At 36.9% G+C, this 16,416-nt stretch overlaps 1 protein-coding gene across 5 annotated transcripts in view; it reads right to left on the reverse strand.

The window, feature by feature from the left end:
* Positions 1 to 16,416, reverse strand: part of RAP1GDS1 (Rap1 GTPase-GDP dissociation stimulator 1) — a 170,258-nt gene that overhangs the window by 100,791 nt on the left and 53,051 nt on the right. For 4 of the 5 annotated variants that reach the window (XM_037020188.2, XM_037020187.2, XM_037020184.2 and 1 more), the window contains exon 3: positions 2,629 to 2,751. In XM_037020188.2, coding sequence (XP_036876083.1) covers positions 2,629 to 2,751 — 123 coding nt within the window. Of the gene's footprint in view, positions 1 to 2,570; positions 2,752 to 16,416 lie in introns of those variants that run through there. The other variant, XM_037020189.2, reaches the window with a different exon arrangement.

Below are 16,416 nucleotides of genomic sequence, written 5' to 3' on the forward strand. Positions count from 1 at the left end.
TGAAGTGGCTCACCTTCTCTTTGCTTCTACACATTTTCAACTTCAGTCATCAGCCTAATCTTTTAGATCCCAAGCTGCTATCCCTGTACTCAGACCTCTAGCACACTGCCCATTGCTATTGTAAAATCTCATTTACTGAAGAGAAGTGAAGAGAGAACAAACAAGGTGAAGCATAAATTCCAACTATGATCACAGAAGAGTCTGAATCCCAGCTTTACCACCTACTAGCTGTGTAAAGATAAGCAAGATATCTAACCTGTTTTCTAATGTGTATAAAATAACTCTATCTCATACAGGGTTGCTTTTAGAATTTGGAATAATTTACATAACACCCTGCACAATATAGGCACATTAGCACCTAGTTTTAGGATTTTTAAAATAATTATTATTAATATCAGACACATTGAGAATACAGTTCTGAAAAAGGAGAGAATATTCATAGATACTTCCTGTCCTGCTTATTTTTCCTTTGCCTCAGTCATAGGGGAATATTTTATTTAAAAGTTACCGAAATCTGTTACTATAATTCATGGTCATAGCTATACTCCCATAATAAAAAACTCCATGAAACTTCTTACTAATCCTCTGGATTTTGAAGATCAGCATCACACAGTCAGTTAGGTTAATTTTTAGAGTTTTTTGATATGTACAAAATTTAAACATAACTGAATTTTAAAATTAATCTGAATCTAAAGAGTACATGCTAATATTTCTCCACTGTATTTATGCAAAGTACACAGCAGAGTAAGGATGAACAAATCAACTTCCAATCTCTTTACTCTGCTTCATACAATCATTCTTCATTACCTAGTTTCTAACAAGCAGAAATACAAGCCCAATTAATATACTTTGTGGGTCATGTTACATTTATGAAGATATGTATTTGTTTTAAAAAGGCTCTAATCCACTTTCTCAGCCATTCACTTAAAAAACAATGTGGTAATTAAGCAATAAACAACCATTTACATGTATTCCATTTATTTTGACCAGTAAAGGCTAGTGATATTCTGATTAAAAGTATAAATACCAAAAATTCTATTGTCTTTAGAATACAGCTGTCATCCACTAGAGTATTACTAGATGCAACATGGAGCAATAGAGTTACCATCAAACTGTGACTATTATGAGGACTGATATTAGTAAGATTGTACAGGAATGGCAATTCATTTCATAAAAATCTACTATTCAAAATTTTTGAAACTGTATTATCATATGTGTGCTCATTCTTAAAAAACAAAAAACAAAACAAAAAAATGCTTTAAGAAAAACTGATTTCTGGAAATCTATACTGTGACTCTAAGCAGGTTAAAAATAAAGTATTTGATATTGAAAATTGAGCTGCAATGCATCTAAGAAGATTCAGGTAGTGATTGGTCTAGGTTAACAATGTCTGGAAGAGTTCCATTTTCCAGCTGCATCTAATTCAGGAGTTCTGTATTGTTCCAAGATAACCACTGCTCGGAGTAGCTGAAGTCTGCTTTACATACACTAAATACTCTCAGACCATTAGGAATCTCTGATCATTTATGACCAGCTTGAATCCAAACCATAGCACAGTGATTACAGAATTATAATAGCTTAGACATGAAATACAAACAATAAGCAGCCAGTTTTAAGTTAATAACCAAAAAATAACTTACCAATATAGAACCTCATTGGAACTTGGAAGTCATTTTGAGAAACTCTGAACAAATGAAAAACTTCATGGCAATTTTATTTTTGGTAACAAGTTGTTTTACTGGGCCAAAATTACAAATACTGTTACTTTACAGAGCCACATACTATAGTGATTATACAAATGAAGCCAGCATTTTTTAATTGCCTCTCTTTAGTGTACAAATATGCAGTAACTAAAATAAAAGGCATAAAAATAATACCGAACTTTGAAAAACTGATGCACACTAAAGGCACTACAAAAGTATGGCCTTCCCTTACACTTAAAAACTGCTTTAAGAAGTCAGTCTTTCTCAAACTGAATAAAAATCATGTGCAAATACTTATGCTGCAATATAACTCTTTCAAAGAATATTTCACCCTGGATATAAACCACAGCTAATAGGATAGACTAGCTATTATATAATCTAAGCTTGGCTGCTGTTGTTTTTTCTAGAGTATTTACATGGAAACTTAAGAAATAAATGTTTCCCATGAAGGTGAATGCATAAAACAGAACATACACTCCAAAGCCACTGTTGCAGTCAAGTGCTAATGTCAGTAGGAAAGGCTTCACTAAAAACAATGAAAAAATAGTGAGTTTATCTGGGTATAACACAAACCAACATACACACTGGAAAAGGTAAGCCCTCCTGTGACAACATGAATGACTCGGTGGCAAGCTCAAGGATCCTGTATCCAAAGTAATAAATGATACAGATGCAGCAGGGACTAGCGGTGCTTCCTTTAATTCTCCTCTGAAGGAACAAATAGCAAATGGGAAACGTACAAACAGAATGAGTATAACTATAGTCATTTGAAACAATTACATGGGAAAAAGTCAAAATAAAGAGAAAAAGAAAATAAAAAATGTCTGATGTACAAAATTAAAACATAAATTAATAAAACATACTGACAAGTATGGTGTAAAACTGAAGATGTTCCCAGCAGAAAAGTTCTTGAGGAAAACCTCACCATTTTTGGCTACTTCTGCTATGATGTTAGCTACTTTGGCTGTGCAGGAAGACTGTGGAATCAACAGACTTGCAAAGAGTTGAAGTATTCCACTTCCTTGGATTTTTTCACTTGTTTCCATATCTGAAAGAGATACAGATAAAAGGCTTCAATGAGTATCTTCAACACTAACACTGACGACTTTATCTACAATAAATTCTTCAAGTATTTTCACCAGCCCTAAAAGAAGTTAGTTTGGCATATATTCAAATGTACCTATTTATATAAAATTACCTTCAGTTCCACAAGCTGCTTTTATCTTCAGTTTTCATTTGTACATTATAATACTTTATAATACAATCTTTCGTCTATCTACATATTATAAAAGAATCCTTTCTGAATATATCACTTGCATACCAAGCTTACTTTTCAATGTTGGTTCTAATCCTGTCTATTTGTTTTTTTAACTCCCTTCTGAATTCTTAACAGTATATTATTTTATATAATTTACATAAGTTCTATGGTTTCCTATAGCAATTTTGAAAATAAGTGGCAATAAGCAAAAAACTCACTTCATCTAATTTAATATCAAGTGACAGAGGAGATTATATAGCTTCATATGCCTACTATGTTTCTCACACAAGTCAAACTACTGCTAAAGAAGAAGGGAAATAATAAATACCAACAAGGTGATAGTATTCAGAACTCTATTTGGTGATAGAGAAATTCAAGAGGTCTCTACTTCTTTCCTTCCCTTTCTTGGTTAAAATAAAAGATAATAAGAACACCTGAAATGATGATGGAAATAAAGCTCAAGGAAACAAAACTTAAAATGAAAGAACTCAAGATTTCTTATTAAGTAAATGGCAACTAACATGATCAAGACAGAGAAGGAAAATCATTTTTAGTAGAATAACTTGAGAGAGTCCACAAAAAAATAATGTGCAGTTAAACCCTGAACACAAGCTTGAACTATGCAGGTACATCTACATGTGGTTTTTCTTTCAATAAATATATAGACTCTGTAATTGAATGTAAGGCATCAGATTGTATTGGTGATGTGATAGAAATGGAAACGTTAAAATACACATAACGGCCCACAGGAAATTCGAATGTGACCTTAACTTTGTTAGTGCCATACTAGCCAACTGAGCCTCTCCCTGGCCACTATCTGAACAGAGAGAAATGCTAGGATCTGAGGGGAACAGAAGAGGAGGCAGGAAACCTCTGCCCAAATGAAATGCGTCCTTCCCAGCCCTGGACTGACTCACAGTCAGGCAGGTATTCCCTGGCAGGGATCAGGAGAGCAGCTAACTCACCCCTCTACTTGCTCCATTTCCTCTGCTGGGCCCTACAACTCTCCCACTTATTTTCTACTCTTCTACTCTTTGTTGCACCTGAAATTAACTGTCCCATTTTATATACAGCAGGATATTAGTTAAGTTTTGGGGGAGTCAAAAGTTAAAACATGGATTTTCACCTGCACAGGGGGTCAGTGTCCCTAACATCTGAGTTGTTCAAGGGTCAGCTGTACTTTTCTATAAAAGTGCTGACTGCTCAGTGCAGTGTTTTTCAAACTGTGGGCCCCAATCCATTTAGGACTTCTGATATTGGTAAATAAGAATCAATGTCAGTAAAAAAAGCAGAATAGAAAACAAATTATGCCCAAAGTAAAACAACGTTAGTGAAACTGTGGCTTGAATTATGTGTAATCATGTGCATATATAACTGTATGTATATGCCTACTGTATGAAAGATGTATTTCTAATTATAGGTACTGGTCAAAAAAGTTAAAATCCACTGTTATATGTACCCCTTGACTACCCAGGATTCTGAGTTAAGGAACCATAAAATTCAAGAACTGTTGAATGGCTGATGTAATAGAAAATTAGATGGAAGATTGTTCTTCCATGGATTTATTATCTTTGAAAAAACAGTCATCTGCAATTGGCTATATATATATATTTGTGTGCGTGCGTTTGTGTTTATTTATGACATGAGTATTATACATTAAGTAACCAAGATTACTCATGCTGAAACTCCATACATGCACTTCTTTTTCCTACCATAGCCTAGTAGATTTTCATACAGCTAATACTATTTTAGTTTCTTATATTTTATGTACTGTAATAAAAAGGATTATTTTGGAGATACTTTAAAACAAACCTACTAGGTGAAGAGAGGCCCACAAAGAAAATAAAGTCGTCTAAAGTCACCTGTCATAATAATCACTGAGCATATGCAGCAACTACAGACTCTAACAAATTAACACGGGTGCCACCTGGCATCTAGCGGTGTTAGAACAGAAAACTTAAGTAAGCATAAATAATTAAGTCCTTTTGTGTGCTGTCACTATGTTTCTTACAATGTAGATTATACAAACATAAAGTATAGATGACCGTACACAAACACAGCAGCTGTCCTTTCAGCAAGCCCAATTATAAAACATAATGTGACTTTTGCTTTTATTTTATTTCTTGGACTAAAGAATATGTTTTTAAGGTGCCACTTGAAAATCTGACACTGAATTTCCATTAATTAAGAAAAAATTTTTAGCAAGAGACTAAAAAGAACTGAACTCAGTACCATGTTAAAATCCTTCCCTTTTCTGATCACTGCTACCAGAAGATGCATAACCCTGGAACACTGGGGCAGACTGCCCCAAGGGCCTTGTCCCACCATCTGCTGGTGCTGAGATGACAGAGTCTGGCATAAGGCATGAATCATAATGAGATGTGAAGCTGAGGCATTTTCGTGTGTGGAGGCCAGCAGTTAACTGCAAATTACCCATGCATGTCTTATGCATGTCTCATTTTAACTGTAAGAGAAAGAGTGGCTTAACATCACAGCTGAATTATGAGGGGTAAGGAGAAAAAAGGAAAAGAATACAAAACTCTTACACTCTGATAAGAATTTCCACAGATTACAATCCAAGGAATTGCAAGAACAGGTGTACTTAGATGGTTCAAGTTTTGGGAATAGTATTTTTTTATACTATTATCAAAGAAATAAAATGGAAAGATATAATGTGGTTTTTCACACAACTGATTACAATTTAGAAAAATCTAAATGGAATTCTATTTACCTGCTAGCATGTGGCTTTCTAAAGAGGTTTAGAATTTAAACTAAACAGCTAGAAATTAAATTCTTTGCTCTGGCATAAAAACATAAAGAACCAGACGATTAAAGATGGCAGCTTGAGAGGTGAGATAGAAAACCCTCCCAAAACGCAAATACATCAAATCCTGAAAGAGCGATAGGAAAGAAGGCTGTGGCAGACTGTCAATGATGGGGAAACCAGCAGACATCAAGGAAAAAGGTAAAGTACCAACCCAAGCCCTTCGCCCACACAGGCACAGCAGGGAGAGGAAGAGAAATGGACCGGGAAGGTGAAGGCACAGGACGGCTGAACACCCAGCCCTGAATGTCTGTTCTGGGAGCACAAACCTACATTACATGGTCCTCTGGAGATTAGTGGGGCTGTAAAGACAGGAGGAATACTTGGAGAGACTTGAGATTCCAAGCAGGAAAGCAGGAATCCACATACGGCTGCTGTAGGACAAACGAAAGGTGGGCAGTCTGAGAGACTTCCTAACAGTGAGATGGCTGCTAAAGGGGCAAGGATTGCACACAGCTTACTGCTCAGGAGAAAGGACAGGGGGACAAAATTGTCCAGGGGCACTCTACACAGCAGGTTGGGAACTTTTGGGAACTTACAGCACTCCATTCCCTGGCTGGATATGCAGCTCTGAGGCCCCCACAGCAATATGAAGGCTGCTGCATCTTCATCACTGCTAGCCCCAACTCACAAACTGGCTGCCTGTGCCATTTTGCCAAGCAAACCAGAGAGAGGCCCCATCTACGGCAAGTACAAGTGCAAAGCACAGAGGCTTCTCCCTGCATGCTCAGCCCACTGGCCCTGGGAGTGGAGACAGGCACTACACCCAGGAAGCAGGGAAGACCTCTTTCCTCCCAACAGGCACCCGTGCTATTTGGCTGTGACCGCCGCCATTGCTCCAGGGGTTGAGGAGCTCCAGAGAGTACAGCTTCTGGGAACTAGAGGATGCTACCTATAAATGTGAAACATCAAAGGAACCTGGTTCAAACCAAAATTGTACAAACAACAGAAACAGGACTAAGTGAAATAGAACTCATCAATGTTCCTGAAAGAGATTTCAAAATAAAATCATAAACATGCTCATGGAGCTACAGAAAAATATTCAAGAACTCAGGGAAGAATTCAGGAATGAGATACAAATATTGAAGAATAAAAGTATCTGAAATAAAACATACAATGGAGGGATTTAAAAGCAGATTACAAGAAGCAGAGGAGACAGTAAATGAAACAGAAATTAGAGAATAGGAATACAAAAAAGCTGAGGCACAGAGAGAAAAAGGTATGTCTAGGAATGAAAGAATATTGAAAGAACTGTGTGACCAATCCAAACAGAACAATATTCGCATTATAGGGGTACCAGAAGAAGAAGAAGCAAGAAAAGGGATAGAAAGAGTCTCTGAGGAGGTAACTGCTGAAAACTTCCCCAATCTGGGGAAGGAGATAGTCTCTTAGGCCATGGTAGTAGACAGATCTCCCAACAAAGGGGATCCAAGGAAGACAACACCAAGACATAATAAATAAAATGGCAAAGATCAAGGATAATGACAGAGTACTAAAAGTAGCAAGAGAGAGAAAAAATATCATATACAAAGGAAAACCCATTAGGCTATCATCACACTTCTCAACAGAAACCTTACAGGCCAGAAGGGAGTGGTATGATATATTTAATGCAATGAAGCAGAAGGACCTCGAACCAAGAGTACTCTAACTGGAAAGGTCATCATTTAAATTTGAAGAAGGGATTAAAAAATTCCAGATAAGCAAAAGCTGAGAGAATTTACCTCCCACAAAATATCTCTACTGTGTATTTTGGAGGGACTGCTATAGATGGAAGTGTTCCTAAGACTAAGCAGCTCTCACCAGAGGAAATAAAACCATAGTAAAGAAAGTAGACCAATTAATTACTAATCAGATGCAAAATCAAATCAACCACTCCCAAAGTCAGTAAAGGAAGAGACTAATAGCTTAGAATATGATACCTAATATATAACCAAGAGAAGGAAAAAAAAAAGAACCTTTAGATTGTGTTTCTAATATCATACTATGTGAGTTAAATGACACTGTTAGATAGTATGAAAGTTACCCTTGAACCTTTGGTAACCACAAATCAAAGCCTATAATGGCAATAAGTACACACCTATCAATAATCACCCTAAATGCAGATGAACTGAATGCACAAATTAAAGGACGCAGTGTCAGTGAACAGGTAAAAAAACAGGACCCATCTATATGCTGCCTACAAGAGACTCACTTCAAACCCAAAGACATACACAGATTAAAAGTGAAGGGATGGAAAAAGATATTTCATACAACTAATAGGGAGAGAAAAGCAGGAGTTACACTACTTGTATCAGACAAAATAGGCTTCAAAACAAAGAAAGTCACAAGAGACAAAGAAGGACATTACATAATGATAAAGGGGTCAATCCAACAAGAGGATATAACCATTATAAATATGTATGCACCCAACACAGGAGCACCTATATATATGAAACAAATACTAATAGAATTAAAGGAGGAAATAGAACGCAATGCATTCATTCTAGGAGACTTCAACACACCACTCACTCAAAGGACAGATCAACCAGACAGAAGATAAATAAGGAGACAGAGGCACTGACAACACATTAGAACAGATGGACCTAACAGACATCTACAGAACACTCCACCCAAAAGCAGCAGTATACACATTCTTCTCAAGTGCACATGAAACATTTTCAAGAATAGATCATATACTAGGACATAAAAAGAACCTCGGTAAATTCAAAAAGATTGAAATTGTACCCATCAGCTTCTCAGACCACAAAGGTATGAAACTAGAAATCAATCACACAAAGAAAACAAAAGAGCCCACAAACACAAGGAGGCTTAACAACATGCTCCTAAATAATCAATGACCAAATAAAAACAGACATCAAGCAATAGATGGAGACAAATGACAACAATAACCCAACATCACAAAATCTGTGGGATGCAGCGAAGGCTGTGCTAAGAGAGAAGTATAACACAATACAGGCTAATTCAGAAGAGCACAACAATCCTATATCAACAGTCTAAACTCACAATTAATGAAACTAGAAAAAGAAGAACAAATGAGGCCAAAAGTCAGCAGAAGTAGGGACATAATAAAGATTAGAGCATAAATAAAATCGAGAAGAATAAATCAACAGAAAGAATCAATGAAAGCAGGAACTGTTTCTTCAAGGAAATAAACAAAATAGATAAACCAGTGGCCACACTTATCAAGAAAAAAAGAAAGTGTACACACATAAACAGAATCAGAAATGAGAAAGGAAAAAGCACTACGGACACCACAGAAATACAAAGAATTATTAGAGAATAATACAAAAAATTATAGCTAACAAACTGGATAACCTAGGAGAAATGGACAACTTTCTAGAAAAATACAACATTCCAAAACTGACCCAGGAAGAAACAGAAAATCTGAACAGACCAATTACCAGCAATGAAATTGAACTGGTAATCAAAAAACTACCTAAGAACAAAACTCCTGCACCAGATGGCTTCACCACTGAATTTTATCAAACATTTAGTGAAGACCTAATACCTATCCTCCTTAAAGTTTTCCAAAAAGCAAAAGAGGAGGGAATACTCCCAAATTCATTCTATGAGACCAGCATCACTCTAATACCAAAAGACACCACAAAAAAGAACATTACAGACCAACATCCTTCATGAACACAGATGCAAAAATACTCAACAAAATATTAGCAAACTGAATTCAAAAATACATCAAAAAGATCATCCATCATGATCAAGTTGGATTTATTCCAGGGATGCAAGGATGGTACCATATGCAAAAATCCATCAACATCACCTACCACATCAACAAAAAGAAGGACAAAAACAACATGATCATCTCCGTAGATGCTGAAAAAGCTTTCGACAAAATTCAACATCCATTCATGATAAAAACTCTCAACAAAATGGGTATAAAGGGTAAGTATGTCAGCATAATAAGGGCCATGTACATGACAAACCCACAGCTAATATCATACTTAACAGTGAGAAGCTAAAAGCTTTTCCTTTAAGATCGGGAACACTCTCTCCGCTTTTATTCAATATAGTTCTGGAAGTCCTAGCCATGGCAATCAGACAACACAAATGAACAAAAGGCATCCAGATTGATAAGGGAGAAGTTAAATTGACATTATTTGCAGATGACATCATATTGTACATAAAAAACCCTAAAGAATCCACTCCCAAACTACTAGAACTAATAATTGGCTTCACCGAAGTTGCAGGATACAATACACAGAAATCTTTTGCATCCCTATATACTAACTTTGAACTAGAAGAAAGAGAAATCAAGAATACAATTCCATTCACAATTGTATCATGAAGAATCAGAATAAAATACCTAGGAATAAACCTGACCAAGGAAGTGAAAGACCTATACCCTGAAAACCACAAGATACTCATGGAAGAAATTAAAGAAGATACCAATAAATGGAAACACATCCCATGCTCATGGATAGGAAGAATTAATATTGTCAAAATGGCCATCCTGCTTAAAGCAATCTACAGATCCAATGCAACCCCTATGAAAATACCAACGGCATTCTTCCATTAACTAGAGCAAATAGTTCTAAAATTTATATGGAACCACAAAAGATCCCAAATATCCAAAGTAATTCTGAGAAGGAAGAATAAAGCTGGGAGGATTAGGCTTCCCAACTTCAAGCTCTACTACAAAGCCACAGTATTTAAGACAATTTGGTAGTGGCACAGGTACAGACCCATAGATCAGTGGAACAGAATAGAGAGCCCCAATAAACTAATAGAAAGAGAAATCAGGAAAACAATTCCATTCACAATAGCATCAAAAAGAATAAAATACCTACGAATAAACCTAACCAAGGAAGTGAAAGACCTATACTCTGAAAACTATAAGACACTCTTAAGAGAAATTAAAGAGGTCACTAACAAATGGAAACTCATCCCATGCTCATGGCTAGGAAGAATTAGTATCATCAAAATGGCCATCCTGCCCAAAGCAATATACAGATTCGATGCAATCCCTATCAAATTACCAACAGCATTCTTCAATGAACTGGAACAAATACTTCAAAAATTTGTATGGAAACAGCAAAGACCCCGAATAGCCAAAGCAATCCTGAGAAGGAAGAATAAAGTGGGGGCGGGGGGGGGGATCTCACTCCTCAACTTCAAGCTCTACTATAAAGCCACAGTAATCAAGACAATTTGGTACTGGCACAAGAACAGAGCCACAGACCAATGGAACAGAATAGAGACTCCAAACATTAACCCAAACATATATGGTCAACTAATATTTGATAAAGGGGCCATGGACATACAATGGGGAAATGACAGTCTCTTCAACAGCTGGTGCTGGCAAAACTGGACAGCTACATGTAAGAGAATGACACTGGATCACTGTTTAACCCCATACACAAAAGTAAATTCGAAATGGATCAAAGACTTGAATGTGAGTCATGGAACCATAAAACTCTTGGAAAAAAAACATAGGCAAAAATCTCTTAGACATAAACATGAGTGACCTCTTCTTGAACATATCTCCCCATGCAAGGGAAACAAAAGCAAAAATGAACAAGTGGGACTATATCAAACTGAAAAGCTTCTGTACAGCAAAGGACACCATCAATAGAACAAAAAGGTATCCTACAGTATGGGAGAATATATTCGTAAATGACAGATCCAACAAAGGGTTGATATCCAAAATATATAAAGAGCTCACACACTTCAACAAACAAAAAGCAAATAATCCACTTAAAAAATGGGCAGAGGAGCTGAACAGACAGTTCTCCAAAGAAGAAATTCAGATGGCCAACATACACATGAAAAGATGCTCCACATCACTAGTTATCAGAGAAATGCAAATTAAAACCACAATGAGATATCACCTCACACCAGTAAGGATGGCCACCATCCAAAAGACAAACAACAACAAATGTTGGCGAGGTTGTGGAGGAAGGGGGACCCTCCTATACTGCTGGTGTGAATGTAAATTAGTTCAACCATTGTGGGAAGCAGTATGGAGGTTCCTCAAAATTCTCAAAATAGAAATACCATTTGACCCAGGAATTCCACTTCTAGGAATTTACCCTAAGAATGCAGCACTCAGTTTGAAAAAGACAGATGCACCCCTATGTTTATCGCTGCACTATTTACAATAGCCAAGATATGGAAGCAACCTAAATGTCCATCAGTAGATGAATGGATAAAGAAGAGGTGGTACATATACACAATGGAATATTACTCAGCTATAAGAAAAATACAGATCCTACCATTTGCAACAACATGGATGGAGCTAGAGGGTATTATGCTCAGTGAAATAAGCCAGGCGGAGAAAGACAAGTGCCAAATGATTTCACTCATATGTGGAGTATAAGAACAAAAGAAAACTGCAGGAACAAAACAGCAGCAGAAGCACAGAACCCAAGAATGGACTAACAGTTACCAAAGGGAAAGGGACTGGGGAGGATGGGTGGCAAGGGTGGGATAAGGGCAGGAAAAAAGAAAGGGGGCATTACGATTAACATGTGTAGTGTGTGTGGGGGCACAGGGAGGCTGTGCAACACAAAGAAGACAAGTAGTGATTTTACAGCATCTTACTATGTTGATGGACAGTGACTGTGAACGGGTATGTGGGGGGGAATTGGTGAAGGGGGGAGCCTAGTGAACATAATGTCCTTCATGTAATTGTAGATTAATGATATCAAAATAAAATAAAATAAAATAAACTTAGATCAAGTGACCACAGAGCTTGGCTGACACTCAACACAGGAGTCAGGAAGCCCTTTCAGTGCATACCAGAGGTTGGTGGGGACTGATGTAAAGAGGAAAAAAGACACAGGCTGCTGATGAGCTTGGGCAAGCTACTAAATTTCTTACATTTCCTAACTTGTAAGAATTTTGGGGATTTAAGAAAACATCTATATAGGTCCTGCCATGCGGTGGCACTCAATAAATGGTGGTGATTATCCTTGGGGAAAAAAAAAAAAAGAATAGAGAGCCCAGATATAAATCCAAGCATATATGGTCAATTAATATATGATAAAGGAGCCATGGATATACAAAGGGGAAATGACAGCCTTTTCAACAACTGATGTTGGCAAAACTGGACAGCTACATGTAAGAGAATGAAACTGGATTACTGTTTAACTCCATACAGAAAAGTAAACTGGAAATGGGTCAAAGACATGAATGTTAAGTCATAAAACCATAAAACTTGTAGAAGAAAACACAGGCAAAAATCTCTTGAATATAAACATGAGCAACTTTTTCCTGAACGCATCTCCTCGGGCAAGGGAAACAAAATTAAAAATGAACAAATGAGACTACATCAGGCTAAAAAGCTTCTGTACAGCAAATGACACCATCAGTAGAACAAAAAGGCATCCTACTGTATGGGAGAATATATTTGTAAATGACATATCCGACAAGGGGTTAACATCCAAAATATATAAAGAACTCATGCGCCTCAACACCCAAAAAGCAAATAATCTAATTAAAAAATGGGTACAGGATCTGAACAGACACTTCTCCAAAGAAGAAATTCAGATGGCCAATAGGCACATGAAAAGATGCTCCACATTGTAAATTATCAGGGAAATGAAAATTAAAACCACAATGAGATATTACCTCACACCAGTTAGGATGGCCAGCATCAAAAAGACTAGGAACAACAAATGCTCGTAGGGATGTGGAGAAAGGGGAGCCCTCCTACACTGCTGGTGGGAATCTAAATTAGTTCAATCATTGTGGAAAACAATATGGAGGTTCCACAAAAAAACAAAAATAGAAATACCATTTGACCTAGGATTCCATTCTTAGGAATTTATACAAAGAAATCAAGTTCTCAGATTCAAAAAGACATATGCACCCCTATGTTTTTTGCAGCCCTATTTACAATAGCCAAGATATGGAAGCAACCTAAGTGCCCATCAGTAGATGAATGGATAAAGATGCAGTACATATACACAATGGAATATTACTCAGCCATAAGAAGAAAAAAACACTGCCATTTACAACAACATGGATGGAGCTAGAGGGTATTATATTACGTTCAGTGAAATAAGCCAGGCAGAGAAAGACAAGTACCAAATGATTTCCCTCATTTGTGGAGTATAACAAGAATGCAAAACTGAAGGAACAAAACAGCAGCAGACTCACAGACTCCAAGAAGGAGTCTGTGACTAGCAGTTACCAAAGGGGAGGGGTGGGGGAGTGAGAAGTGGATTGAGGGGTCTTATGATTAGTACACATGGTGTGTGTGGGGGTGGTCACAAGGAAGACAGTGTAGCACAGAGAAAACAGGTAGTGACTCTCTGGCATCTTACTACACTGATTGACAGTGATTTCAATGGGTTATGGGGGGGCACTAGGTAATATGGGTGAATGCAGTAACCACAATATTTTTCATGTGAAACCTTCATTAAGAGGATATATTAATGATACCTTAATAAAAAAATAAAAAATAAATAAAAATTCAAAATCTATAAAGAACCATATACCCCTTATCAGTAAGATGCCACTGCCCAATAAATAATAGAGTTTAGCCTAATTTCATAATATGCATTATGCACTGGCATTATACAGCACCTGAAAATGTATATCTGTGACTAAAGTATGTTCTCAGATGTTTGTAAGTACCCTTGAAATGGTTTTAAAACAGCATTAAGGAGGAGGCTGGTGTTTGCAGGTTTAAATGAATGGCTACTTGTAAAAAAGAAAAAATCATAAACTGTGATTAAAGTCGTTTAAAAAAATAAAAGGTAGAGTTTTCATTATCTTTTGCCAGACTATTATTGACATTTTAACTATACTTCTTTCAAATATTTGCAGGAATTGATTCAACATCTGTTTAGCCCTTCACATTTAGGTGCAGTCTTAAAAACATTCGAGTATGCCTATAAATATAGGCAGCTGGCAGTGCTTGAAGTCTGATGGACCCAAATACGGAGGGCAATCGCTCCTCTAAAATATTATCTGTGGGAACAACCGCAGAAGTCTTATCCATCACAGGAGCTCTTGCAGTTCTGCAAGCACTTCTTCTGTCCCTGGAGTTCTGTATCCACATTCCACCTGATGTCAAGAGGGCAGGAAGGTGGCTTAGTTATGAAACTGCCAGTGATAGAAAAAGAAACTGGGTAATCAGGTCAGAGAAAGTTGAGAAAAGAGTATGAAGAAGCCAGAGTACAATGTCACACGGGGAGGAGAAGTTAAAGCACAACTCATAGATCTTCTCAAGGCTAATAACCCAATAGAAGGAGGGAGGAGGTGGAATGAGAAGGAACTCATGATTGAAGATATGGCTTGAGAAAGGCTAACTTTCCCAACAAAGCTGCCAAGTAAATAATTGAAAATAATTGGCTTTACCAATAAAGACCAAGAGGGTGTTTTCAGGTATGCTACTACAGTGAGCTGAATTCACGATGTTATGTCAGCATACAGGATTCATCAGGATAAATTAATAAAAAACACCTGATGACCATTTTTATGGTAAACTCCACATTAGAAATATAAAAATAAGGACTGCTATTACTACGACTCAGCTTAAAAATGTATTTGGGTTAGATTGAGAGTATTATTTTTCAGTAAAGAAAAAGTGAAGTTTTACTTAGAGCTCTGGGAGCAATAAAGAACTGTTACCTTTGTATTACATGTCCAAGGGATCCTCATGACATTGCGAAGAGAAGATTCAGATTTGAAATTAACTGCAAGGACCAGGAATATGACTCAAAGGGTTGTTTCCGTGTCTCTGGGGAACTATGCATTTCTCAAAGGGATTTTTAGAATAAGGTGTAACAAGAGACACGGCCCTATGCCTGGGTGATCTCATCCAAATTTAAGGCTTCATTTGTTACCACATAGACAAGTCCCAAATCCTCTCTCCTTTTATCCAGCTGAAAGCATTTGCACTTGGATGTACCATAAAACCCTCAGATTTTAACATTCCCAAGATCAAATTTACCATCTTTCCTTTAAATTCATTCTAGTCTCTAACTCAGTGAATAGCAGGGAATTCATCTAAGCCAGAAGCCCCAGAATGATTACAATTTTTTCTCTTAATAAATGCCTTTCTACCACGCACATTTAATCCAAAGATTCCACCTCACTACACTCTTTTGCACCTATCCTTTCAACATTCATCTTCAAGTTCTCAGTTCTGACCTTTTTAAATTCAACAGCCTCCTCAAGAGTCTCCATTACTCCAGCAACCCACTCCCCAACTGTCAACTACAATGGTGCCAAAATAAACTTTCGGAAATGCATATTTTATGTCACTCCCCTACTTCAATTCTTTAGACCATCCCCTGTAACTTTTAATTAAATATTCAAGCACATCCACTATATTTCCCAACCTTATCTCCTGATATTTCTCCACTGACATCCTACATTCTAGGCACACTATATTACTTACAGTAATCCAAGTCAATCATCGTATTCCATACCTTCTTATTATACATGCTTCCTCCCTGAAGTGCCACCTCCATCCTGCTTTAGATAATTCCTACTGAGACTCAGAGTGTCTTCATTTAAAGGTACTGACTGAAAATCACTCAATCTTTAATGATATATGTCTACCATAAGAACCTTTGTATCTTAAATTTACATTGGCAGCATTTTAAAAAAAATTTTAGAGCAATTTCAAACATACTATCTCTTCATTTTTAAAGCAGTCG

Source organism: Manis javanica, chromosome 5 (assembly GCF_040802235.1).
Source record: "Manis javanica isolate MJ-LG chromosome 5, MJ_LKY, whole genome shotgun sequence".
NCBI lineage: Eukaryota > Metazoa > Chordata > Mammalia > Pholidota > Manidae > Manis > Manis javanica.